Below are 22876 nucleotides of genomic sequence, written 5' to 3'. Positions count from 1 at the left end.
ACCCAACCTCTGGAAACCCAACCTCAGGAAACCCAACTTCTGGAAACGGAAACCCAACCTTTAGAAGCTCAATGTAACCCAACCTCTGGAAATCCAACCTTAGAAAACCCAGCGTAACCCAACCTTAAGAAACCCAGCGTAACCCAACCTCAGAATACCCAACGTACTCCACCCCCAGGTACAGGTCCACATAAATACAGTTACATATATTATTTATTTATTTATTTATTTATTTACAATTTGAGCACACATACAGAGGTACAAAAAAATACAGATAAGAAATCAAATTTTTCATCCAGAGTACAAGAAAACAAATTTCTGCCACAAAATAGAAATGAAACACCTAACGTCAAGACTGAGGAGTGATTATGACCAGGAGGATCTCACCTTGAGGACCCACCTTCAACACTTGTATACAATTCATTCTCGCTATTCAGGATGACAGGATGGACGCATGAGACAAGCCTCAAAACTTAGGGAGGCCAAGCCCTGATGATGAGCCTTCTTTCCAGGTTCACTTGTTCTAGCTCATTTGGCTGGTTAATTATTGCTTGCACTCTGGAACAGCACCTTTGCAGGCAGGTGAAAGTAAAGCCGACCTTAGCAGGTCGTACAGCAGAACATTACGCGCATAATCCGGATGACAGAAATTACTGGGTTAGCTGGAGGTGCTGAGAGCCTGGTCCGTAGGTTCCTGGAACTAGCAGGAGGGAGAGACATGATTATATTGGACTACCCTGGATCCTAGAGGGGACCAGGTACCAACTTACTTTTCAACGATCTACACCACTCACGAAAGCAGGGACTTGGCAGACGATGCACCATCCCCCAACACAGCAAGGGGTGGGTTACTAGCACCGCGTTAGAGCCATACAACAAGTGTCAGGGTCCCGAGACTGTTCAACTGGTCCTGCCCCAGCCAACACACATAAGGGGGCCACCAAGCAGACCCTCGGCAGTCCTTCCAAGCTGGCACTGGACAGAGCAACTGAAGTCAGTTTCCTGATCAGGCCAGGGCTGTGAGCCCAACATGCGTTGGTTTTGCGAGCCAGCCAGCAACAAACAGCCTACAGTTGATCGAGGCGCCTGAATCCACCAGGAGGAGGCCCTGGTCACCCAGACCGGGCCGCGGGGCGATTGACCCCGAAACTCTCTCCAGGTAAACTCCCAGGTAAACACATCGGAGGGCCCTGGGTTCTGATTCCCAGGCGGGTGGAGGCTATTTCGACACGCTTTCCCTTTACCACCGTTGGTCCTGTTCACCTAGCAGCAAATAGGTACCTGGGCGTTAGGTCGGCTATTGCTGCGTGCGATCCTGGGGGACAAGATTAAGGGACCCCTAATGGAAATAAGTTACACAGTCCTCGGAGAGCGCACTGACTTTCTCTTGGGTTATCCTGGGTGGACTAACCCTCCTAAAGTTAAAAATCCGAAACAAGTACCTCTTATCTGGCTTGCATACATTGTTGTAACCATTCAGTACGTATGAAGTATTCTGTTAGGTTTTACCTGAGGGTTTACCTTGGAGAGGAGGGGGTCTGGGGTCAACCTGGCCCCGACCCTGCCCGGTTCGTGACCAGGGCCTCCTGGATGGATCAGGCGCCTGATCAATTCAGGCTGTTGCTTGATGGAATGCACGCAAACCGTCGATAACTGAGCCACGAGGCCCGACTGATCAGGGAACTGACGAGGAAATTAACGACCAGGTGCCAGCTGGAAGACTGCCGAAGGGGTCTGCTTGGTAATCCCCACGCTAGTTGGCTGGGAAGGCGAGTTGAACAGTCTCGGAACCCTGACACCTAGTTAATATGGTCAACTTAACGACCGCAGGTGACACCCCTGCTCGACCTTTTCAGAGGGGATGGTGCATCGTCTGCCTAAGTCTTTTGCTTTTCGTAGTGAAGGCACTCGTGACCTCGCAAGATTCGGTACGCTAGGTCCTCCCCTAGGATTTCCAGGTAATATACTAATCATGTATCTGCTCCCTCGTGCAGATTCCAGGGAATACGGGAGGCCCAGAAACCAGCACTCCCAGTAATTGAGGTGTTTTATCTCCGTTATGCATGCCATGCCAGTTCCGCAGCACATTCTAGGTCGGCAATTTCACCTGCCTTGAAAGGCAGTGCTGACCAGAGTGCAGGCAATATTCCAGCCTCAAAGCCTAAGATGACAACAAAGGACCAAAGTAGTGGTCATCATGGGCTTATTCCTAGTTTTGAAGGTTCTCATTATCCCATCCTGTCATTTTTCTAAAGGCAGGATGAGATTGGATACAATGGTTATGGTCCGCGGGAAGGTGGATCCTCGACATAATCACCCCAGGGTCTTCTTTGACGTTGGTATGATTTCGCCTATTTTGTGAGCCTAAGAATTTTGTGCAGACTCTGATGAAGATTTAATTTCTCATGTTTACCATGCATATCTGGTAATTGAAGAAGGGCCTTGAAATCATCGTTGAACTTCTTACATTGTCAGCAGCCTCACTGGAAAGATGGAACATGGTCCATTGTTTCTGCAGGTGTCTAATGGAACATACCTCTATCATGCAGAATTCCGGTGTCATCTGGAAAGGAAAGACAATGCAGGTGGGCTAGAGCCATCCTTTGTCTATGTCTGGGATATGAGATGAGGAAATAAGAATGGAAGCTAGTACTCAGCCTTGTGGGAACAGAGCTTTTTCACCGTAGGGGCTGCCCTTGACTAACTCTGTTGACGTTTACTACTTCTATGTTCTGACAGTGAGAAATTATAGATCCCATCGAACCGACTTTTCCTGTTCGTCAGGATAACATCGGATAGGCTTGTGTTAATCAAATTTTGTGCCTCTCTCATAAAAAATTCATTTTGATCTTCGACTCTCAGTCTGGTTAGCGGCTTGCTAAAAACTGAGTCATATTGGGACTTGAGTAGCTCACTCATTTCCTTGCTGTCATCTGTGTAGGACCCATCTTGTTTAAGTAGGGGCCCAATACTGGACGTTGTTCTCGATTTTGATTTGGCATAGGAGAAGAAATACTTTGGGTTTCTTTCGATTTCATTTATGGCTTTTAGTTCTTCCCGCGATTCCTGACTCCTAAAGGATTCTTTTAGCTTAAGTTCGATGCTTGCTATTTCTCTGACCAGTGTCTCCCTGCGCATTTCAGATATATTGACCTCTTTTAGCCGCTCTGTTATTCTTTTCCGTCGCCTGTAAAGGGAGCGCCTGTCTCTTTCTATTTTACATCTACTCCTCCTTTTTCTTAGAGGAATAAGCCTTGCGCATACATCGAGTGCCACCGAGTTAATCTGTTCTAGGCATAAGTTTGGGTATGTGTTGCTTAGTATATCTTCCCAGCTTATATCGGTTAGGACTTGGTTTACTTGGTCCCACTTTATGTTTTTGTTATTGAAGTTGAATTTGGTGAATGCTCCCTCGTGACTAGTCTCATTTTGTCGGTCTGGGGCTCCACGCATACATGTCTGAACCTCAATTATGTTGTGATCTGAGTATATTGTTTTTGATATGGTGACATTTCTTATCAGATCATCATTGTTAGTGAAGATGAGGTCTTGTGTATTCTCCAGTCTAGTAGGCTCTATTATTTGCTGGTTTAAATTGAATTTTGTGCAGAGATTTAAAAGCTCGTGTGAGTGTGAGTTTTCATCAGAGCTGCCTCCTGGTGTTATTACTGCAACAATATTATTTGCTATATTCCTCCATTTTAGGTGCCTTAAGTTGAAATCCCCCAGGAGCAAGATGTTGGGTGCAGGAGCTGGAAGATTTTCCAGACAGTGGTCAATTTTTAACAGCTGTTCCTGGAATTGCTGGGATGTTGCATCCGGAGGCTTGTAGACTACCACAATGACTAGGTTTTGGTTCTCGACCTTTACTGCTAAAACTTCCACTACGTCATTTGAGGCATTAAGCAGTTCTGTGCAAACAAGTGACTCTGCAATGTACAGGCCAACCCCCCCCCTTTTGCCTGTTCACTCTGTCACATCTGTATAGGTTGTAACCTGGGATCCATATTTCGTTGTCCAAGTGATCCTTTATGTGGGTCTCAGTGAAAGCCGCGAACATTGCCTTTGCCTCTGCAAGCAGTCCACGGATGAAAGGTATTTTGTTGTTTGTTGCTGGCTTTAGACCCTGTATATTTGCAAAGAAGAATGTTATCGGACTGGTGGTATTGTTGGTACTGGGGGGGGGGATTTTTTTTCCGGCATTAGTATCTGTATCTGTTGGTTTGGAGTGGAGGCCATCGACTGTGGTTCCACTCCAGGAATGACTGGATTTGGTGTACGATTTCTGCCATTTCCTGCCAGTTTTTTTTCCTTCCTGGCACTAAAAAACCTCTCCCTCTTGAGTGGCTGTGGCTACCCAGGTTTTCCCATGGCCTGGATGTTTTGTATCTTTTTGTCCCCTTTAGATGGTATGCCTGGCAATTTAAGCTATAGCACAGTCTTTCCTGTACTGAAGAGGTACACATTTCAGGGTGAAAAAGCTTACAGGAAGGGAGTTTGCATTTTCCTGTTGTCATATGGGCATGACATTTTCTAGGGTGGTCATAGTTGCATGTCCCATCTGTTTTTCCAGATTTCCCATGCCAGCAGATACCAAGTGCATAGTATGTGCACAGGCTTGGTTTCCGTTTGCCTTGGGTTTCTGTGACTGTATTCCCTGTTGGTGCATGTTTCCCTGTCTTATTCCTATCCTCCCTAGCACCAACAATGGAGCTCCCACCAGTTGTTTTTGGTAATTTATCCTCACTATTGCTATTGGAGTCCTCTTGTTTGCTATTTCCTGCGGTATTTCTAGTTTGCAATATTGGTTTTATCTTATCTTTGACTACACTTGTTTCCCTACTATGGCTCCTGTCCTCTATGAGGTCATTTATATGTATTCCTTCCTGCGTATAATTCCCGACTACCTGGACAAAATCTCCAGCTTCACCATTACTGTCTCCCAGGACAGTATCTCCAGCTTCACCATTTCTGTCTCCCAGGACAGCACCTCCAGCTTCACCATTACTGTCTCCCAGGACAGCACCTCTAGCTTCACCATTACTGTCTCCCAGGACAGCACCTCCAGCTTTACTATTACTGTCTCCCAGGACATCACCTCCAGCCTTACAGTTTGTGACTACATGGCCAGTATCAAGGGCAGTACCATTCAGCCCAGACTTTTTATGTTCCCATCTGTTGTAGAAAGCTTCCAGGTTTTCTATGAAAGCAGCTTTGATGTTATCCTCTTTTAATACCCTTGTGATTTTAGTCCACAGATTTTCCTCATTTGGGCATACCCAAAAACACTTCTCTGTTTTAATACTGCTTGTAGCTAGTTCTGGGATATCTGCACAAGGAGCGTGACACCAATTTCCACAAAAATGACAATTTATCCATGTGGAAGCCCGTTTGTTTGACTGACCACAGACTACACACAGCTTCATAATGATTTGAATGGTTGATTTACTGCAATTCTACTAGCAACCTCTTGAATATTATATTAATAACCTTAAATGAAGCTCTAGCTATTTGTATTTCTGTTTCTAACTCTTTTTGTATATTGGACAGCTTACCGTCACGTTCCTGATTTTTAATGTTTGTGTTTATAAGGTAGTGTATTTAAAAAAATAATAAAGTTAGATTGGGTTTTAGGTATAAGGTTCGGTTATTCAGTATTCAGCATATGTGTAGAGAACCTGGGATAACACAAAAAAGTCAGTGACTTATTTCCACTGGGGTCCTTGAGGACCACATGTAACTGTATTTGTGTATACCTGAATAAAGTTACTTACATACCCATGGTGTGGGCAGTAGTCAAAATAATGCATAGGTACATAATGGGTCCAGGCCCCAGGGACTGGGCCACAAAGTTTTGATAGTTGAACAAGTTACAGTGGTAATGATCTATTTACATGTTTATATCTAGTTACAGTAGTAATGAGTTATTTATGCAGACATTAATTAGGTCACACACACACAAGGTGGGGATGAGTGAGCTGGAAGACTTAAGTGTAAATTTAGATTCAGGTACACATAAGTACATTTTATACAATTATAGGCGATTAAAATTATCATACATGGTAACATATGTGTAAATTACCTAGGATAATACAAAAACAATGTCAAAGTGACTTCTTCCATTGGTTTTCTTGAGCATATCATCAATTATTCTAGTACTGTAGCCGTAGCAGTTTTTAAATGTTTCCTTCCAGTAGGCCTTGAATTATTTTTACATATAATTAACATTATGGATGATATTTCTCAATGATTTAGAGGAATGGATGATAACTTTGTGCCAAAAAATCATACCACAGACCAAAACAAGGCAATATTTGTAATTTATCTGGTAAAATATAAAGGTAGGACGATATAGGTAAAAAAAAGGAATGTAATATCTCACTTTAGGTTCATATAACTTAAAAAATAGTTTTTAATAAGCATTAATGAATGCAAGTGCCAGGGAACAGAGGTCTTTGTTTACCTTCCATTTGCAGTTACAATTCTTTCTCATTTTTCTATTTTATCATGGTTCTGTGAGTAATATATATTTCTCTATCTTTATTTTTTGTACAAGAGGTATATATGTTGCTGCTGACATGTGTCAAAAGAAAAATCATCGTGTAAGAAGAGTAAATGTGTGTGTTAGCGTGTGACTTAGGTATAATATTTTTTGGATGCTTACAGTAGGCTTACTTACAAATATATAGTATCCCCTCAAGGAAGGTTCCTTGATGTTGGTGAGGGGCTCTTGATTTAGGGAATTGGATCTGTGCTCCAGTTCCCCGAATTAAGCCTGAATGCCTTCCACCCCCCCCCCCAGGCGCTGTATAATCCTCCGGGTTTAGCGCTTCCCCCTTAAGATAAGATAAGATAAGATTTCGTTCGGATTTTTAACCCCGGAGGGTTAGCCACCCAGGATAACCCAAGAAAGTCAGTGCTTCATCGAGGACTGTAACTTATTTCCATTGGGGTCCTTAATCTTGTCCCCCAGGATGCGACCCACACCAGTCGACTAACACCCAGGTACCTATTTGCTGCTAGGTGAACAGGACAACAGGTGTAAGGAAACGTGTCGAATGTTTCCACCCGCCGGGAATCGAACCTGGGCCCTCCGTGTGTGAAGCGGGAGCTTTAGCCCCCAGGCCACCGGGCCACCATGATTATAATAATAATAATAATAATAATAATAATAATACAAATATATATGTAAATTACCTAGAATAACCCAAATAAAAGCGCAGTCACAAATTTTCACAACGATTACAATAGACTTACTTACTAATATGTCACTTCCCTAGAATAAACCTTAAAAAATGTACAATCATATTTTTTTTTGATGATTGCAATAAGCTTACAAACGTGTAAATTACCTAGAATAGCCTCAGAAAAGTCAGTCAAAATGACTTATTTCCATTAAGGTCCTTGATAATATCTGTTAGCAACCTAACATTAGGACGTGTTCTCTTAAGACACCTGCTGTCCCTGTTCACATAAAGGGGTTTACCAATAAACCCCTGGCTGCCTTCAACACCCCTGGCTGTGCCTTCAACTCCCCTGGCTGCCTTCAACACCCCTGACTGCCTTCAACACCCCTGACTGCCTTCAACACCCCTGGCTGCCTTCAACACCCCTGACTGCCTTCAACATCCCTGACTGCCTTCAACACCCCTGGCTGCCTTCAACACCCCTGGCTGCCTTCAACACCCCTGGCTGCCTTCAACACCCCTGGCTGCCTTCAACACCCCTGACTGCCTTCAACACCCCTGACTGCCTTCAACACCCCTGGCTGCCTTCAACTCCCCTGACTGCCTTCAACACCCCTGGCTGCCTTCAACACTCCTGGCTGCCTTCAACACCCCTGACTGCCTTCAACACCCCTGGCTGCCTTCAACACCCCTGACTGCCTTCAACACCCCTGGCTGCCTTCAACACCCCTGGCTGCCTTCAACACCCCTGGCTGCCTTCAACACCCCTGGCTGCCTTCAACACCCCTGACTGCCTTCAACACCCCTGGCTGCCTTCAACACTCCTGGCTGCCTTCAACACCCCTGACTGCCTTCAACACCCCTGGCTGCCTTCAACACCCCTGGCTGCCTTCAACACCCCTGGCTGCCTTCAACACCCCTGGCTGTCTTCAACACCCCTCGCTCCAAACAACCTTCAAGAAATGATGGAAGTGCAGCTAGTCCTGATGCCTTAGATGAACTCTCTTTAAGAGATAAGTTTAGGGTAAAATCCTTTATTCCTGTACTAGATGCACTTAAAGCCAGTTTAAGAAGAGCTACTGTTTACCTGGAGTTTACCTGGAGAGAGTTCCGGGGGTCAACGCCCCCGCGGCCCGGTCTGAGACCAGTGATGATGCACAAATGTTTTCCTTTCTTACTAATCTGACAGCATCTAAGCAAGAAATTCAGCAAGGTGTTGAACTGTTGATGGAAGCAAACCCAGATGTTGACCTGAGACTTACTGATGAACTTTTGCACTTTCACTTGTGCGTGAGACAAAACCATAGGCCTACAGAAGAACAGTCACTGTTTCATACACACCTTTATCAAATTATATAAAAGGAAAAATTAAGAGAGTCTTCCTAATGTGGAAACAATCTTGCCACTATTTCTTAGCTTAATGGTCATTAACTGATCGGAAGAGAGGTCTTTTTCAAGCCTCAAAATAATTAAAAATGAATTAAGGGCCATACTGTCTCAAGAGGGGTTGGCCACACTGAACATTCTGTACATTGAAAGTGACAAACTTGGATAAACAAATTTTGGTGAACTTTTGGATGATTTTTGCTATGAGGAAGGCTATAAAAGAACTTTTTTTTAGTCTTAGTGTATTTGATGATTATAGTTTATTTTTTAATATATATTTTACAAGAATATTCATATATATTTTAAAGAATATAACAGTAAACTTATAATTTCATTTTCCTAAAAAACTCCTGCTCATTCCACAATGTGTTTACAAAGTTCAGTTGTTGCAAGAGTTTTCATTGTTAATTTTAACATTTATGCTTTTTTTTTCAATCAGTATGCTATTTAACAATAACATAGAGGAGGAATTGTGAATTGTGTCATTGACCTCGGCTTCACTGAATTTTGTGTAAAACACACTTTAATCTTCCTTTAGTCATACGGATGGGGGATTGGGAGGAGCCCCTCACAAGTAGCCTAGGACCTCTCTTCATCTAAATCTGGCACTAGTTACATTCATTGGTAGGTGGAACATAATGAACAATGTCTCAGTTTGAAGCCAATGAAAATGTGGAACACTGAAAAGGTGTTGTATATGTGAGTCCCTGCTGTAGTATGTCATTGATGTCAGCTAGGTCTGTATAAGTCACATCATATACATATATTATTATTAACCAGTTTGCTAAAAGTTATTCACATGTTAGTTGGGTATTCCCCAATAGAAATAGGTCACTTTGACTTATTTGGGTTATCTGAGGTAATTTACACTATGCATGATAATTGTACAGTGGACCCCCGGTTAACGATATTTTTTCACTCCAGAAGTATGTTCAGGTGCCAGTACTGACCGAATTTGTTCCCATAAGGAATATTGTGAAGTAGATTAGTCCATTTCAGACCCCCAAACATACACGTACAAACGCACTTACATAAATACACTTACATAATTGGTCGCATTCGGAGGTGATCGTTATGCGGGGGTCCACTGTACTTGTGTGTACCTGTCCTTAATAAACTTACTTAGGAAATCTATTGCCCAGATAGTCAGTGTTTGTTTTTGTTTATGGTTCTATATGATGCATGAAAGATTGCATGATAGTGAAGACTTTTAATGATGATGCTGTGTTGGAGTTAAGGTCAGGTATACAGTGTGGCTTGCAGAGGTAGTTTTCGTGCTTAGTATGTACCAGTAGTACCTACTGGTACATACTACATAGATCCTACTGTTTAGTAGGTCAGTATCCATTTCCAAGTGCTCGTTGAGTGGTTTCTGGTACAATATCTTTTAACTTTTATTTTTTTAGTATGTTGGCCATCTCCCAGTGAGGCAGGGTGACCCAGTAAAGAAAGAAGCACTTTTGCCATCATTCACGCATAATCACTGTCTTTACAAGGTTCCCAAATATGACAGTTTAGATATCAGTCCAAACAGCCAGTATCCAAAACTCCTCCTTTAAAGTGCAGGCATTGTACTTTTCACCTCCAGGACTCGGGTCCAGCTAACCAGTTTCCCTATATCCCTTCACAAAATATTACCCTGCTCACACTCCAAAAGCTCATCAGGCCCTGAAAAAAATTCGTCTCCATTCATTCCTATCTAACACACTCACACATGCCTGCTGCATGTCCAAGCATGTCCTAGGTAATTTACACATACGTACATTACTGTGTATGATAATTTGTGTAACTGTATTTGTGTGCACCTGTACCTAAATAAGCTTAATTAACCAGCTGTCGTGTTACATAGTTTGTTAAAGACTGTTGACATGACAGTCAGGTAGTGACATATTGAGTTACTTAAAGTTGTGAAACATATACAGTACTGAATTTATCCACTAAGTAAATTGAAAAAATAGCTGTAATATGTATGTAAATGCAGTGTGCCTCCAATGGCTGTTGACTCAGTTACTCTTTACATTTGGGCAACCCTCTGTTGGTCCAATGTCCTTGGTCTCCTTGTACTGCTAACACATTCATGAACTGATAAAGTCAGTAATAGTGACCAGGTACATACTTTTTGCTTTGCTGTCCTTGTGTATAATTTTGCTTATAATGAATATAATATAGTATATTCATACAGTATGTGCCTAACTATAAGAAATAATAAGAACCCCAATGGAAATACATAGGATATAGGAAAGTACTGGTTTGGTAATAGAGTTGTGGATGAGTGGAACAAGCTCCCGAGTACAGTTATTGGGGCTAAAACTTTGTGTAGTTTTAAAAATAGGTTAGATAAATACATGAGTGGGTGTGGGTGGGTGTAAGTTGGACCTTACTAGCTTGTGCTGCTGGGTCTGGTACAGTGCTCCATCCTTGAGTGGGGATGACCAGACTGGGTGGGTCATTGGTCTAATCCGGGGGGGGGGGGGCCATGGACCTGCTCCGCATGGGTCAGTAGGCCTGTTGCAGTGTTCCTTCTTTCTTATGTTCTTATGTTAAATCACATTGCTTGACTTTTTGGTTGTCATAGATTAAATCTACTATATGTCTACATCATTTATGTTCCCTTGGAATCATTTTACAAATTTATGATGCTGTCTGTAAAATTATTTGTAGGTTTCTTAAATAAAACTTGGCTGTGTTTATAGCACCACCTTCAAATTTCATCACACCTTGTCAATATTAGTGTTATTGTTTATCAGTCTTCTTAAGCAGTTTGAGCTTGCAATAAGTATTTGGAAGTGATTCATTGCTTTCCAATGAGTATATCATGATATAAGAATATTGTAACGTATGTGAAAACATCTCTGCTGGGACAAGTGTAGAAGTCTTCAAGAGGAAACTGGACAAGTATCTTCACCAAGTGCCAGACCAACCAAACTGTGATAGATATGTGGGTCAGCAGGCCACCACCAGCAACAGCTTGGTTGACCAGGCAAGTACCAGATGAGCTTGGACCATGACCATGCTCTGAGAGTAGAGAAACTCTCAGGATTCATCAAAAGTGTCTGAGGGAAAACATGTCTTATTTTCATGCCTTAACTTTAAAACCAACTATGTATCATGACTTATTATGAACTTTGTATAAGAGGATACAAATATAGTTTACTGAAGTGAGCAGTATACATATACACATTTAGGTTCCAATTATATTTAACAATTGTCTTTTATTATTGCAGTTCTTAGATGTGACCGTGATCTGGCAGACTGTCAATGTTAGTTTAAGAATGTGGTGGTTTTGACCTGTCTTTTTATCTGGATTTGGTAAGTTTAATTTACCTGTAGTGTACAGTTATTTGTTTACATACAGTAAAAAAATTTACAAAAACTTTGCAGAGATTTCAGATAATAAACTCCAGTAATATAAGCTTTTCATTCTATTTTATTTTCCTGTAAGTCCTTCAGAGTCCTACTTATTTCCTGGGTATTGAGAATGCAGAATAGAAGGAAGCAGTTTTGTTATTAGGAATTGAAGAATTTTAAATATGATTTTGGAAACTCATTGTTTATAAAATATTATGAACTCAAAATATAAAACTAAATTGTGAAAATATAATTTAAACTTTGAGGTATATACAATATCATTTTTATTGATGTCACAGTGTTGCCAAATATATGTTATGTTGTAAACAATTTTGATAATCATGATGTTTGCTTGGAATTCATGGCACTGGGAAGCTTCAGGCAGCGGCCGAGTTGTGTAGAGAATTCAGACTTTCAACTGAGGTGTGATAGAGCAAGGGCCATTCACCCATTAAAGACATACATGTATAGTGTATCTTTACCAAGTATTTGACTTAAAAAACATGTAGTACACTGTAATGAATATTAACTGTTATATATTTGCTTTACATATTTACAGTATGACATGTGAAACATCTGGGTATATTTATTGAGAGACATTTTTGCTTACCCGGGGCTTTATGAATCTAATATAAAGCTGTGACAATGGAGACTTATAGTGGAGCTAGTGGAAGAAGTCGAGTGACTCAGCAGTTATAGATGTGGTCATAAGGGTGGGGGCCCACTAGTACAACTGGATCTTTTCTAACTTATCTACATCTGTATTTTTTAGGTGTGGGCACCACACAACCATTGTGTGTTCCCATTTTGGTGTAAAATATATTGTAAATTACTTTTTAAGCATTACTTCATCCATATACAGTGGATCCCCGCCTTACGATATTATTTCATTCCAGAAGTATGTTCAGGTGCCAGTACTGAACGAATTTGCTCCCATAAGGAATATTGTGAATTAGATTAGTCCATTTCAAACCCCCAAACATACACGTACAAACGCACTTACATAAATACACTTACATAATTGGTCGCATTGGGAGCTGATCGTAAAGCGGGGGTCCACTGTATTTGATAGTTTTTATATAATTAGGCAGTGTAATATATGAGTCTCTCCTAATTTTATTTACCATACATAATCATCTAATAAAAAAATTCTTAATATTTCTTGGTCCCTCTGTCTGTCTGATACTTCCAGTGTTTTGTCACAGTCTAGATTCTTCATGTGGCCTGATTTCTCTATCTCCCTTTTCTGTTACACGACAGCTATCTGCATTAATTTTCATTATCTATCATTATATTTGCTCAGTTTGTAAGTCATCCTGTAGAGATTCAGTTTACTTAGATATCTTACTACACCTTTTTTGTGACATATTCTTGTAAGGATATTTTTTCTCTTATAATTTTTTGCATTTTTCCTTTCAGACAGAAAATTTCTATTTTAAGAGTTTACCTTTGTTTTGAAGTTGTCTAGATTAATGTCTTACTGAAAACTCTTATCAAAACTTTCTTAAAATTTACCCTCTGCCCATCTATTTTTTTCTTGAATAATTTCTGTGACTGTCAAAATAATACATGATACAGTAGAACCCCCATATCAATGGATTTAGTATCAGTGATTTCAGTTATCCACAGTTTACTGTAACCCAGAAATAACCTTTAATTTTGCTTAATAATGGCCACACAAAAGTAGTGATGATGGCTGTTCTTCAAAGCCTAAGAGAAGCCATGAAGTGCTTCCTGTCAGTGAAAAGTGATAATTCTAAACATTTTTTTTTTTTTTTTTTTTTTTTTTCTCTCAACAAGTCGGTCGTCTCCCACCGAGGCAGGGTGACTCAAAAAAGAAAGAAAATCCCCAAAAAGAAAATACTTTCATCATCATTCAACACTTTCACCACACTCACACATTATCACTGTTTTTGCAGAGGTGCTCAGAATACAACAGTTTAGAAGCATATATGTATAAAGATACACAACATATCCCTCCAAACTGCCAATATCCCAAACCCCTCCTTTAAAGTGCAGGCATTGTACTTCCCATTTCCAGGACTCAAGTCCGACTATATGAAAATAACCGGTTTCCCTGAATCCCTTCACTAAATATTACCCTGCTCACACTCCAACAGATCGTCAGGTCCCAAGTATCATTCGTCTCAGTTCACTCCTATCTAACACGCTCATTTATCAGTTAAACTTTATCATAGGTATGTATGTAAGTGAAAAATGACTTACATACAGGGTTCGCTACTATCCACGGTTGGTCTTGGAATGTATTCCCTATGGATACGGGGGACTACTGTACAGCACTATTAAAATTATTATAATAAAAAAGAAGCACTAAGCCACAAGGGCTATACAGCAGCACTATTAAAAAAAAAAAAAAAAAATACTGTACTACACAAAGTAATTTTCCCCCCTTTCTGCAGCTTAAATAGGTAGAGGGGAACACTTGATTTATGCCTTGGTCCACGTCAGTCATCACTAATCTGGCAGTCACTAATCCAGTTCCATTACTAATCTGGCACAAATTTCGGCTAGCATAATTTCAAATTTCCCAGGTCGCCACACCAACCTGCCGCTACTGTTTGATGGTGCTGCTTGCTGCATAAACAGTATTGGCATCACTTGCAAACACAGGCAAGCCATTCCAATTTGTTTTTCTCTACGGTATTTATTGTTATAACCTGTTCACTTTTAGCCCCAGCCATGGTTCCAGTGAATAAAGGATATGCTTCTGTTATAATAATGAGTTCCTGAAGTTTTACTCAAATCAAGTGGCTTATAGTTGAGAATGTGTGTTTATCCATTTGGCTGCCTCGTTCACCAGCACTTAAGATGACATCTTACTCTCACATTTCTTTTTATACTAACTGAGCATTTTGTTACTTTCCTTTGTTTCTTGGTAACTTTTAACTATTATTTTTTATGATACTCTGGCTGTCTCCCACTAAGGTAAGGGGACATCCCCCTAAAAAAAAAAGATAAACACATTCCCCATCATTCATTCAGTAGCTGTCTTGCTTGAAGTGTGAAGTCATCACACTTCAAATGACTCTCTGAACTGCTACATCTCCATCTGCCTCTCAGAGTGCAGGCACCATAATTCCCACCTCCAGGACTCAAGTTCATCTGCCAGGTTCCCTTGAATTCCTTCATTAGTTACCTTGCTCAAACTCCAACAGCACATCAAGTCTCCACTCCAGTGTAATGCACTCATACAAACCTGTTCCATGTTTTTTTTGGAATGTTGTTCTATAAATTCTCACAACTTAATTTTTTGTTATGTAATTATATTCTTCTTTTTCAGACTTCTTTTTCTGCAAGAGAGACTGTTGGCCAGCACGATCCTGATACTGCATTCTGGATGCCAGGTGACTTCATGCTGCACTCTGGATGCCAGGTGACTTCATGCTGCACTCTGGATGCCAGGTGACTTCATGCTGCAGTCTGGATGCCAGGTGACTTCATGCTGCACTCTGGATGCCAGGTGACTTCATGCTGCACTCTGGATGCCAGGTGACTTCATGCTGCACTCTGGATGCCAGGTGACTTCATGCTGCACTCTGGATGCCAGGTGACTTCATCATGTTGAAGAAAGTCACTTTTTTTTCATTATAAACTTCAGAGATTGAAGTTCAGCATTAAATTACATTTCTGTGAAGGTACATATCTGAGGCTGGTTTTGAGGGGTTTTCTCTCCTTACAGTCTGGCCTGAGGCCAGGCTGCCCTGTTGAATGTTTGACCAGCTACGTTGTTTCTACTAGTGGCCTGCAGACCTACATAGCTGGGCGATCTGTATATTTGTGTTATAGATGTAAAACTTTGTTGAATATATTTTAGGGGTCTTTTTTTCCAGTGTGCCAAAGAGTAGTTTGTGAGTGTATATAATTGTTGTCATTCAAAAGAAACTGGCTGTTGTCATAGACAAAAGTGAAATTTTAAATCACACAAATAACTTGGAAGCACAATGGAGGAATCTGAGGATAGTGAGGCCCAAGTGCAATTAAAAGCTAAGTCATTAACTATGTCAAATATAGCAGATAATGCACAAAAAGATGATGAAAAAAACAAAGAGAAAGAAAATGATGAAGAATGCAAAGAGAGATCAATGCTCAATGCAGAAAAGGAGAAAGGAAAGGATAAAAAAAGGAATATTGTAAAGGAGGTAGGAAAAGGAATAAAACAAACAAGAGGAAAGCATGAAAACAACACTCATAATCTAAAGTACAGAGAGAAAAGTGCTTATGATGAAGAGAATGATGCTGAGGGAGATACAGGGAAGGAGAAAGATCTTAATATTGAAGAGGAAGGAGGGAGAGGAGACCCTGGAACTGCTAATGAAAAAAATAATGCTACTAATCAGTGTGAAGAGAAATGTCAGGTTAAAGTCAATCAACTGAGTGAAGAAGAGAAGTGGGTGAATAAAGAAAAAATAATATGTGATATTCAGTATATTAAGAAAGACAAGGAAGACAAAAAGCAAAATATCATATTAATTACCTGTATGTCTGGGGAATCACAAATTATTCACCAAGACTGCAAGGAAATGTCAGGGAAGCAAAGAGTGTTGAATAAGAATGAGGGTCCAAAACATGCAGATCAGGAGACAAAGAAAGATATAAAAAACACAGATGAAGCTGAAGAAGAGGAGAAAGTCAGAGAAGAAGTGGAAGAAAAGAATTTTGGAGAAGAAGAATCTATTAACCAAGAGGGTGTGGAAGGCAGTAAGACAAACAAGAAAGACCTGAGTCAGAAAATAAAACAGCAGAAAGATATAGAAGTTGTACAAACTCAGGCAGACATTGAAACAGATAATGCAGGAAAGAAGTTGGGGATTCCTAAAACGAAAATGGATAGAGAGAGGCATAAATATGTTAAAGAGGAATTGGGAAATGAAGAGAGCATGGAAAATGGTATGGACAACCAAGTCAATTTACAAGAATCAGAGACCAAGAAAGGCATTGAAAGGAATGCAGCAAATCCAAAAAATTTTCAAAGTTTGGAAAGTCAAGAAAATGTGAAAAATACTGTAGAAAGTGAGATAAATAAGGAAAAGAGTATAGAGAATAAAGTAAATATGGGAAAGGTAGAGAATGAGGTAAATATGGAAAAGGTAGGGAATGAGGTAAATATGAAAAAGAATGTGGAGAATGAGAAAGAGACTGTTGAAAACGAAGTAAGTAGTGAAGGTAATATAGTTAATGATAAAAATATTGAAACAAATGTGGAACATGAAATAAATATGGAAAAGGAGTTAGAGATGCAGAAGAATATTGAAAAGAATGTGGTTCACGAAACAAATATAGAAAAGTATTTAGAAGAAGAAAAAATTAACAAAACAGCAGAAAATGGAATAAATATGGAAAAGGAGTTAGTGACACAGAGAAATATTGAAAAGAATGGAGAAAAGAAGAAAAATATAGTAAAGGAGATTGGGAGTACTGACAACATTGAAGTTAATACAGGAAAACAGGAAAATGCAGAGGAGTTAATAGGTCAGGAATCCCTAGAAATGTGTGTGGAGAAACATGAAGCTGCAGAACTTGAAAATCGCAACATTTTAAGCAAGGCTTTGGGGATCCTGGAAAATAAAGAAAAAAAGAACCACAAGAACATAGAAGAATTGGAAAGTCAGGAAAGTACAAAAAAACTGGAAAATCAGAAAAATATAGATGATATCATAGAGAATTGGAATGAATCAGGGGAGAAAATGGAGCAACAGAAAGGGCAAGAGATACCAAATAAACAGAAAAATAATAATGTTGAATGCCAAGTGAATGTCATAAACAAGACAGTATACAAGAAATGCCAGGAACAGAATTTGCGGCTCCAAACAGATGCATCTAAATGCTTTAAATGTATGGAAGAGGGTACTAAATTCTGTAAACATACAGTTGAATATAGCAAAGATACAACACTGGAGGTGGGTAACACGAAAGATGAAATGTTGCAAGATCAGCCTAAGGTCAGAGAGGAGAAACAAAAGGAGGAGTCCACTAAAAGTGTCTTAGAGAGGCCTGTTAGTGAAGAAAAACCAGACGAACCAAACAAAAGCTCACATATAGATCATGATCCAGTGGAAATCAAAGGTGTTAAGAAGTTTTTTGGCCAAAAAAAGAAGTCCCAAATTCTTCAAAGAAAGTGCATTAAGAGACTCTTAACTTCTGAGAAAGAAGAGTATATGGAATCTGTTTGTCAGAGCAGCTTAAGGGATGAGAAATCAGCTGCTGTTATCAGTGAAGATGAAAGGCAAAGTAGAGTTTGGGGCGAAGATGAGAGAGGTGTTACTCCAAATAGCACAGCGGACCAGAATATCTTGGAGTCTACTAGCAGTTCCAACAGTCAAGAGAATGAATACCAGCCTTGTCATAGTACTGATATGAGTAGTGGATCCCAAAGTTCAGGCAGCAAAAGTAAGGTGCACACAGTTGCTAATGAAGCAAACAGAGGTCATCAGGACAGTATTACCAATGTTGATAACTTCACTGATGTTCATTCTGAAAATGATCAGCTATCAAAAGATACAGATAAGAATTATCAGTCTCCAAAGAAACAGAAAGGTGTTGAAGGTAATCAGTCTGCATGTCCATTACACAAAAAGCTGCAAGATCCTGAAAGTTCGCAAGCCAAAACTGAATCAAAGAGTAAAATGGTGGAATGCATAGATTTACTTAGTGATGATGATGGTGGTGATGATGCTAGTACTGCCTACACAAGCACAACTGCATCAAAGACATTACATCATGTTCGAGAAAAAATTGTCCCTACTGTTTGTGAAAAATGTCGGAGTATATGGAATAATCAAGTATTGAGTACAATTTTCTTGGGCGTTGAGTCTGTTACTGTCAACTCAAAGATAACATATGGTGCCATCATATGCATCAACCACTGGGCTGAGTCCCATTATTTAAGTGGAAAGGAGTCTGCAGTAAGAAGCTTACTTGATAGAGCAGATTTATGCAAAAATATTGGCTCTTTAAGGATAAGTGAGGTTAATCATTGGCTTGGCAGCCTCATGAAAGCTGGTAAGGTAAAATGTTGTGATGTTTTTGAAGCTTTTTACCAGCCAGATGTCCAAAATAAATTGCTTTCATCCCTACCTCATACAGATGTGTCTACAGATAAAGCTACGGGAATTAAAATAAGGGTTGACTCTGTAGATGGTGAGAATCAGCCACCTAAAAAGAATATTAGTCAGTCTCCAAAGGACTGCCCATCTTCCTTAAAGAATCAGTCACTGACAAGTCCAGGGTATATTTTACCTTTACAAAAAGGCTCTGATTCTGCAAAAAATGTCCTATCAGGAGTATGGAATACTCCTGTGTTTGACAGAAAGGTAGTATTGCCAGGCATTGGACAAGAAAAGTCAGCAACATGCTTAGATAAACAAGGGAAGTCTACCTCAGGGTATGCTCAAGAGTGTGCTACAAGGAATTGTCAAATAGATTCAGGAAAGACCACATCAACAGAAGCTGTTTATTCTTCATCTGACATGGGTAAAGCAGTTAGCCCAAAGCAGTCTTTGCAATCTTCATCTGAGAAAGCTGAATTAGTTCTGACAGAGGTCACACCACCTGCTACTAAGGCAGGAAGTTCATCTGAAATGGTGTCACCTGTTTCTAGAAAAAGAACAGCAGATATGTTAATAGAAGATACCCCACATACCCTCAGAGATGAAAACTCACAAAACCTAGAGTCAGTTGATTCAAAGATCACTACTACTGCAACTTTGTGTGAGAAACCCACTACAGATTTAGAGAAAGATGTAGCCTCTCACTCTGAGACAAATGAGACACCACCAAGTATGAGTTACAATGTATTACAAACTGATGATACAGTTGCAGAAAAAATCTTAGACACATCTGTATCCTCTACTTCACATTCCAACTCCACAGTGATAACAAGTTTAACTTTACCTCCTGATGCAAGTACATCTGATTGTCTTAATGAAAGTTTGCACTCAGTTTCAGTTGAACAAGAGATTGACACACCAAAGAGGAAGAGGAAGAGGAAGAGGAAAAGTCTAGCACCACCCACTAGATCTGCAAGGCCCATAATTCATCCTTCACAATCACCAACTTCTCAGGATGCTACTGTCACTTCTTCAGCCATGTCTCCACAACATAGTACACTTGTTGCCACAAATTTAACACTAACTTCTCATAACGAGGAGGCAGGCAAAACAACAGTAAGTTCTACACAGGAAGCAGCTTCATCTATTGAACAATGGCCAACACTTCAGCAAGAACATGATCCACCATTACAGCCACTTCAGCTTCAAGCAGTACTTAATAAAGAAGAGCAGTGTTCACAGGAGCAACATGATATAAACAGCACAAGTACATTGCAAAATGCACAAAATTCTTCCAAGGTATACATGCATCAAATTGATGAAAATTCCATACCCTCCGATTCTGACAGTGGTGGGGGCGAGGACAATCTTCATGTCAATAGTGAAGAAAGTTCTTCTGATAATTTATGTTCAGTTCTGGGATTGAATGTGAGCACTTTAGATACTTATTGTTCTAGCACAGATATGAAAACCATCACCAATGGAGTTATGGCCAGAAATCCTTCAAAAAGATACAAGTTTAGTTTTTGTCATTATGCTATGCTCAAGGAACAATCAGCATTGAGTGGGTTAGCCAGGGAAGCTTTTGATCTCATGCCATTTGAATCTGACAATTGCCGTCCACTAGCTCAAGGTACTAATGGTCGGGAGCGCTTCTTGACAAACAGGGAACTGTTAACATTGCAGAGCATATGCATATTGCATCCCGAAAACCCAGATGTTGACTTGTTTTTCCGGATATTAGTTCAGATACTTATGACAAGAAGTAGAGTATTGTTAGTGCCCAATAGTCTCACTCTTCTCCTTGTGGCAGAGAATTTACGTCGAGAATGTAATCGTGCCAAAACTAAGGGAACGTATTCTATGTTCTTATCTCAGGACTGGGATACAAGTAATGTTTATACGGCCAAAGATTTGTTGCACTCTAAACTTGAGAAAGTTAAAGAACCTACAGTTCGCAGTGTTCTCTCTGTGTTCTGCTTGTGGAAGAATCTTGGCAAACAGGTCACAAATATTTCTCTGCCTGAAGCCCTGGAAGATCTCTGTAAAAACATTGATCTAACTACTAGTGACAAGACTAAATTGTGCATAAAACTGTATGCAAGATTTTGTGAATACCTTTATGAAGAGAAAAATAGCAGTTTGGCTGAATTCTTCCTGAACCAACCCTTTACTGGTTGTAACACTCCTATGGCAAGGAAAGTATTGATTAACACAATGGTCACTAAATTGTCTTTGGATATAACACATTTATCATCTGCAGGAAGTTTGAATATTGCAGAAAAAGAGGTCCAAGGAGCATTACAAAAATGTTTAGCATTAGAGAAGGCAGTTCTCCAGTCTCGTAATGCCCAAAAAGAGGAAGAGTTTCGTCTTAATGTTGTAACATTTAGAGACAAGCTTGACAGGTACAAACAAGTTAATGATCTCTTGTCGAAGAGAATGAAAATTGCTGAAAAGGAAAAGCAAGAAGTTCTGACCAAAATTGTGGACTCAAAATCAAGAAAACTAGTTCGAGAATTAGGTCAAACATTGACGGCAATCCATCAATCACTTGCTAAACGTAAAGGGGTCACTGGTATGGATGAGAGAGAAAACAGTAGAAAGGCTCTAAAAGTGGATTATTCCACAGATATTCATTCTTCTGTAGATATCTGTTCAAGGGATAGGTTTAGTAATACAGCTGCTAGTGTAGACTTGGGAGAGGATGTTTCCCAGACAATCAGGGAAGGGATCTATGAACTTTTAGCCAGTGAAGTTGATGTGGATCAAGTGAGGCCAGTGATCTATCTTATCATGAATAAAGTGGCCGGTGAAGAGGCTCCAAGATTACCCAGTGTTTCATGGATTAGGAATTTTGCACGTCTTAATGGTTTTAAAATAAAATGAAGAAATGTTTCAGTACAAGTAACCATAAGATGCCCTAAACATTAGTTAGTTTATAAGACTTTTTTTTTTTTTCAACACACCAGCTGCATCTCACTGAGGCAGGGTGACCTAAAAATGAAAACCAAAGTTTTTCATTTTAACCCTTAAACGGTCCAAACGTATATATACATTCACGCGCGTAGCGCCCCAAACGTATATATACGTTTTCTTTGTCATTCATTCAACATTGCCACAATAAGCTTGAGTCACCTAGACATGAGAGAATGGGTGTGCGCACTCACTGTGCGCCATATTAAAATAATTGGGGATGCCTGGGTACCATATGCTCTTTTTTCCTTTTAAAAAAACAGATTTTTTTTTTTTCTCAAAAAATTTGGGGCGCTATGCGAGTGAACGTATACTATATACATTTGTACCGTTTAAGGGTTAAATTTAGTAATTTATGCAGATGGGGTTACTAGTCCCTTCCCTTTGACATTTTAGTCACCACTTATGACATGCTTCACTTTATTAGACATGTTACCATAAATGGTAAAAATTATTTCTTATGAGCAAGATAATAATATAGAATTCAGCAGCTTTTTTTTTTTTTTTACAGCAGGTCAGGTTCTGGGCTACTGCTGTAAAGTTAAACATATCCTTTTTTTACTTTCAAATTCATATAAAAGCCTGATAACATGTTTATATTATCATTAAGTAGGTTAAGCCTGTAATTGTTTTACATGATGGTAGGATTGCTGGTGTCCTTTTTTCTGTCTCATAAACATGAGTCACACTACACATACATGTACAAGCACATATATACACACCCCTCTGGGTTTTCTTCTATTTTCTTTCTAGTTCCTATTCTTGTTTAATCTCCATATGGAACAGAATTCTTCCTCCGTAAGCCATGCGTGTTGTAAGAGGCAACTAAAATATGTATATTTACTATGTAAAAGGAGAAACTTTCGTTTTTCCTTTTCACCCCGCCTCGGTATATTGAAAGAAAGAAAGAAG

General features: G+C 39.8%; 1 protein-coding gene across 2 annotated transcripts; it reads left to right on the top strand.

Moving 5' to 3' along the window:
• Window positions 1–6415: 6415 nt before the first annotated feature.
• On the top strand, window positions 6416–22573 carry LOC128704414 (histone-lysine N-methyltransferase, H3 lysine-79 specific). Of its 2 annotated transcripts, XM_070103048.1 has the most exons (4): window positions 6444–6515; window positions 11444–11553; window positions 11798–11882; window positions 15223–22573. In XM_070103048.1, exon 4 carries the CDS (start codon window positions 15884–15886, stop codon window positions 21875–21877), a length of 5994 nt encoding a protein of 1997 aa, XP_069959149.1. In that variant the 5' UTR covers window positions 6444–6515; window positions 11444–11553; window positions 11798–11882; window positions 15223–15883; the 3' UTR covers window positions 21878–22573. The 2 variants fall into 2 exon arrangements, with proteins under 2 accessions (XP_053655539.2, XP_069959149.1); XM_053799564.2 differs by lacking the exon at window positions 11444–11553 and having other exon boundaries at window positions 6416–6515.
• The last annotated feature ends 303 nt before the right edge of the window (window positions 22574–22876 follow it).

Source organism: Cherax quadricarinatus, chromosome 84 (assembly GCF_038502225.1).
Source record: "Cherax quadricarinatus isolate ZL_2023a chromosome 84, ASM3850222v1, whole genome shotgun sequence".
Classification (NCBI taxonomy): domain Eukaryota; kingdom Metazoa; phylum Arthropoda; class Malacostraca; order Decapoda; family Parastacidae; genus Cherax; species Cherax quadricarinatus.
This window is presented reverse-complemented; position numbering and strand designations above follow the sequence as displayed.

Bases quoted from the DNA above. Each gene is read 5' to 3' on its own strand.
- LOC128704414 (XM_053799564.2), top strand. From the start codon at position 15,884: ATGGAGGAATCTGAGGATAGTGAGGCCCAAGTGCAATTAAAAGCTAAG.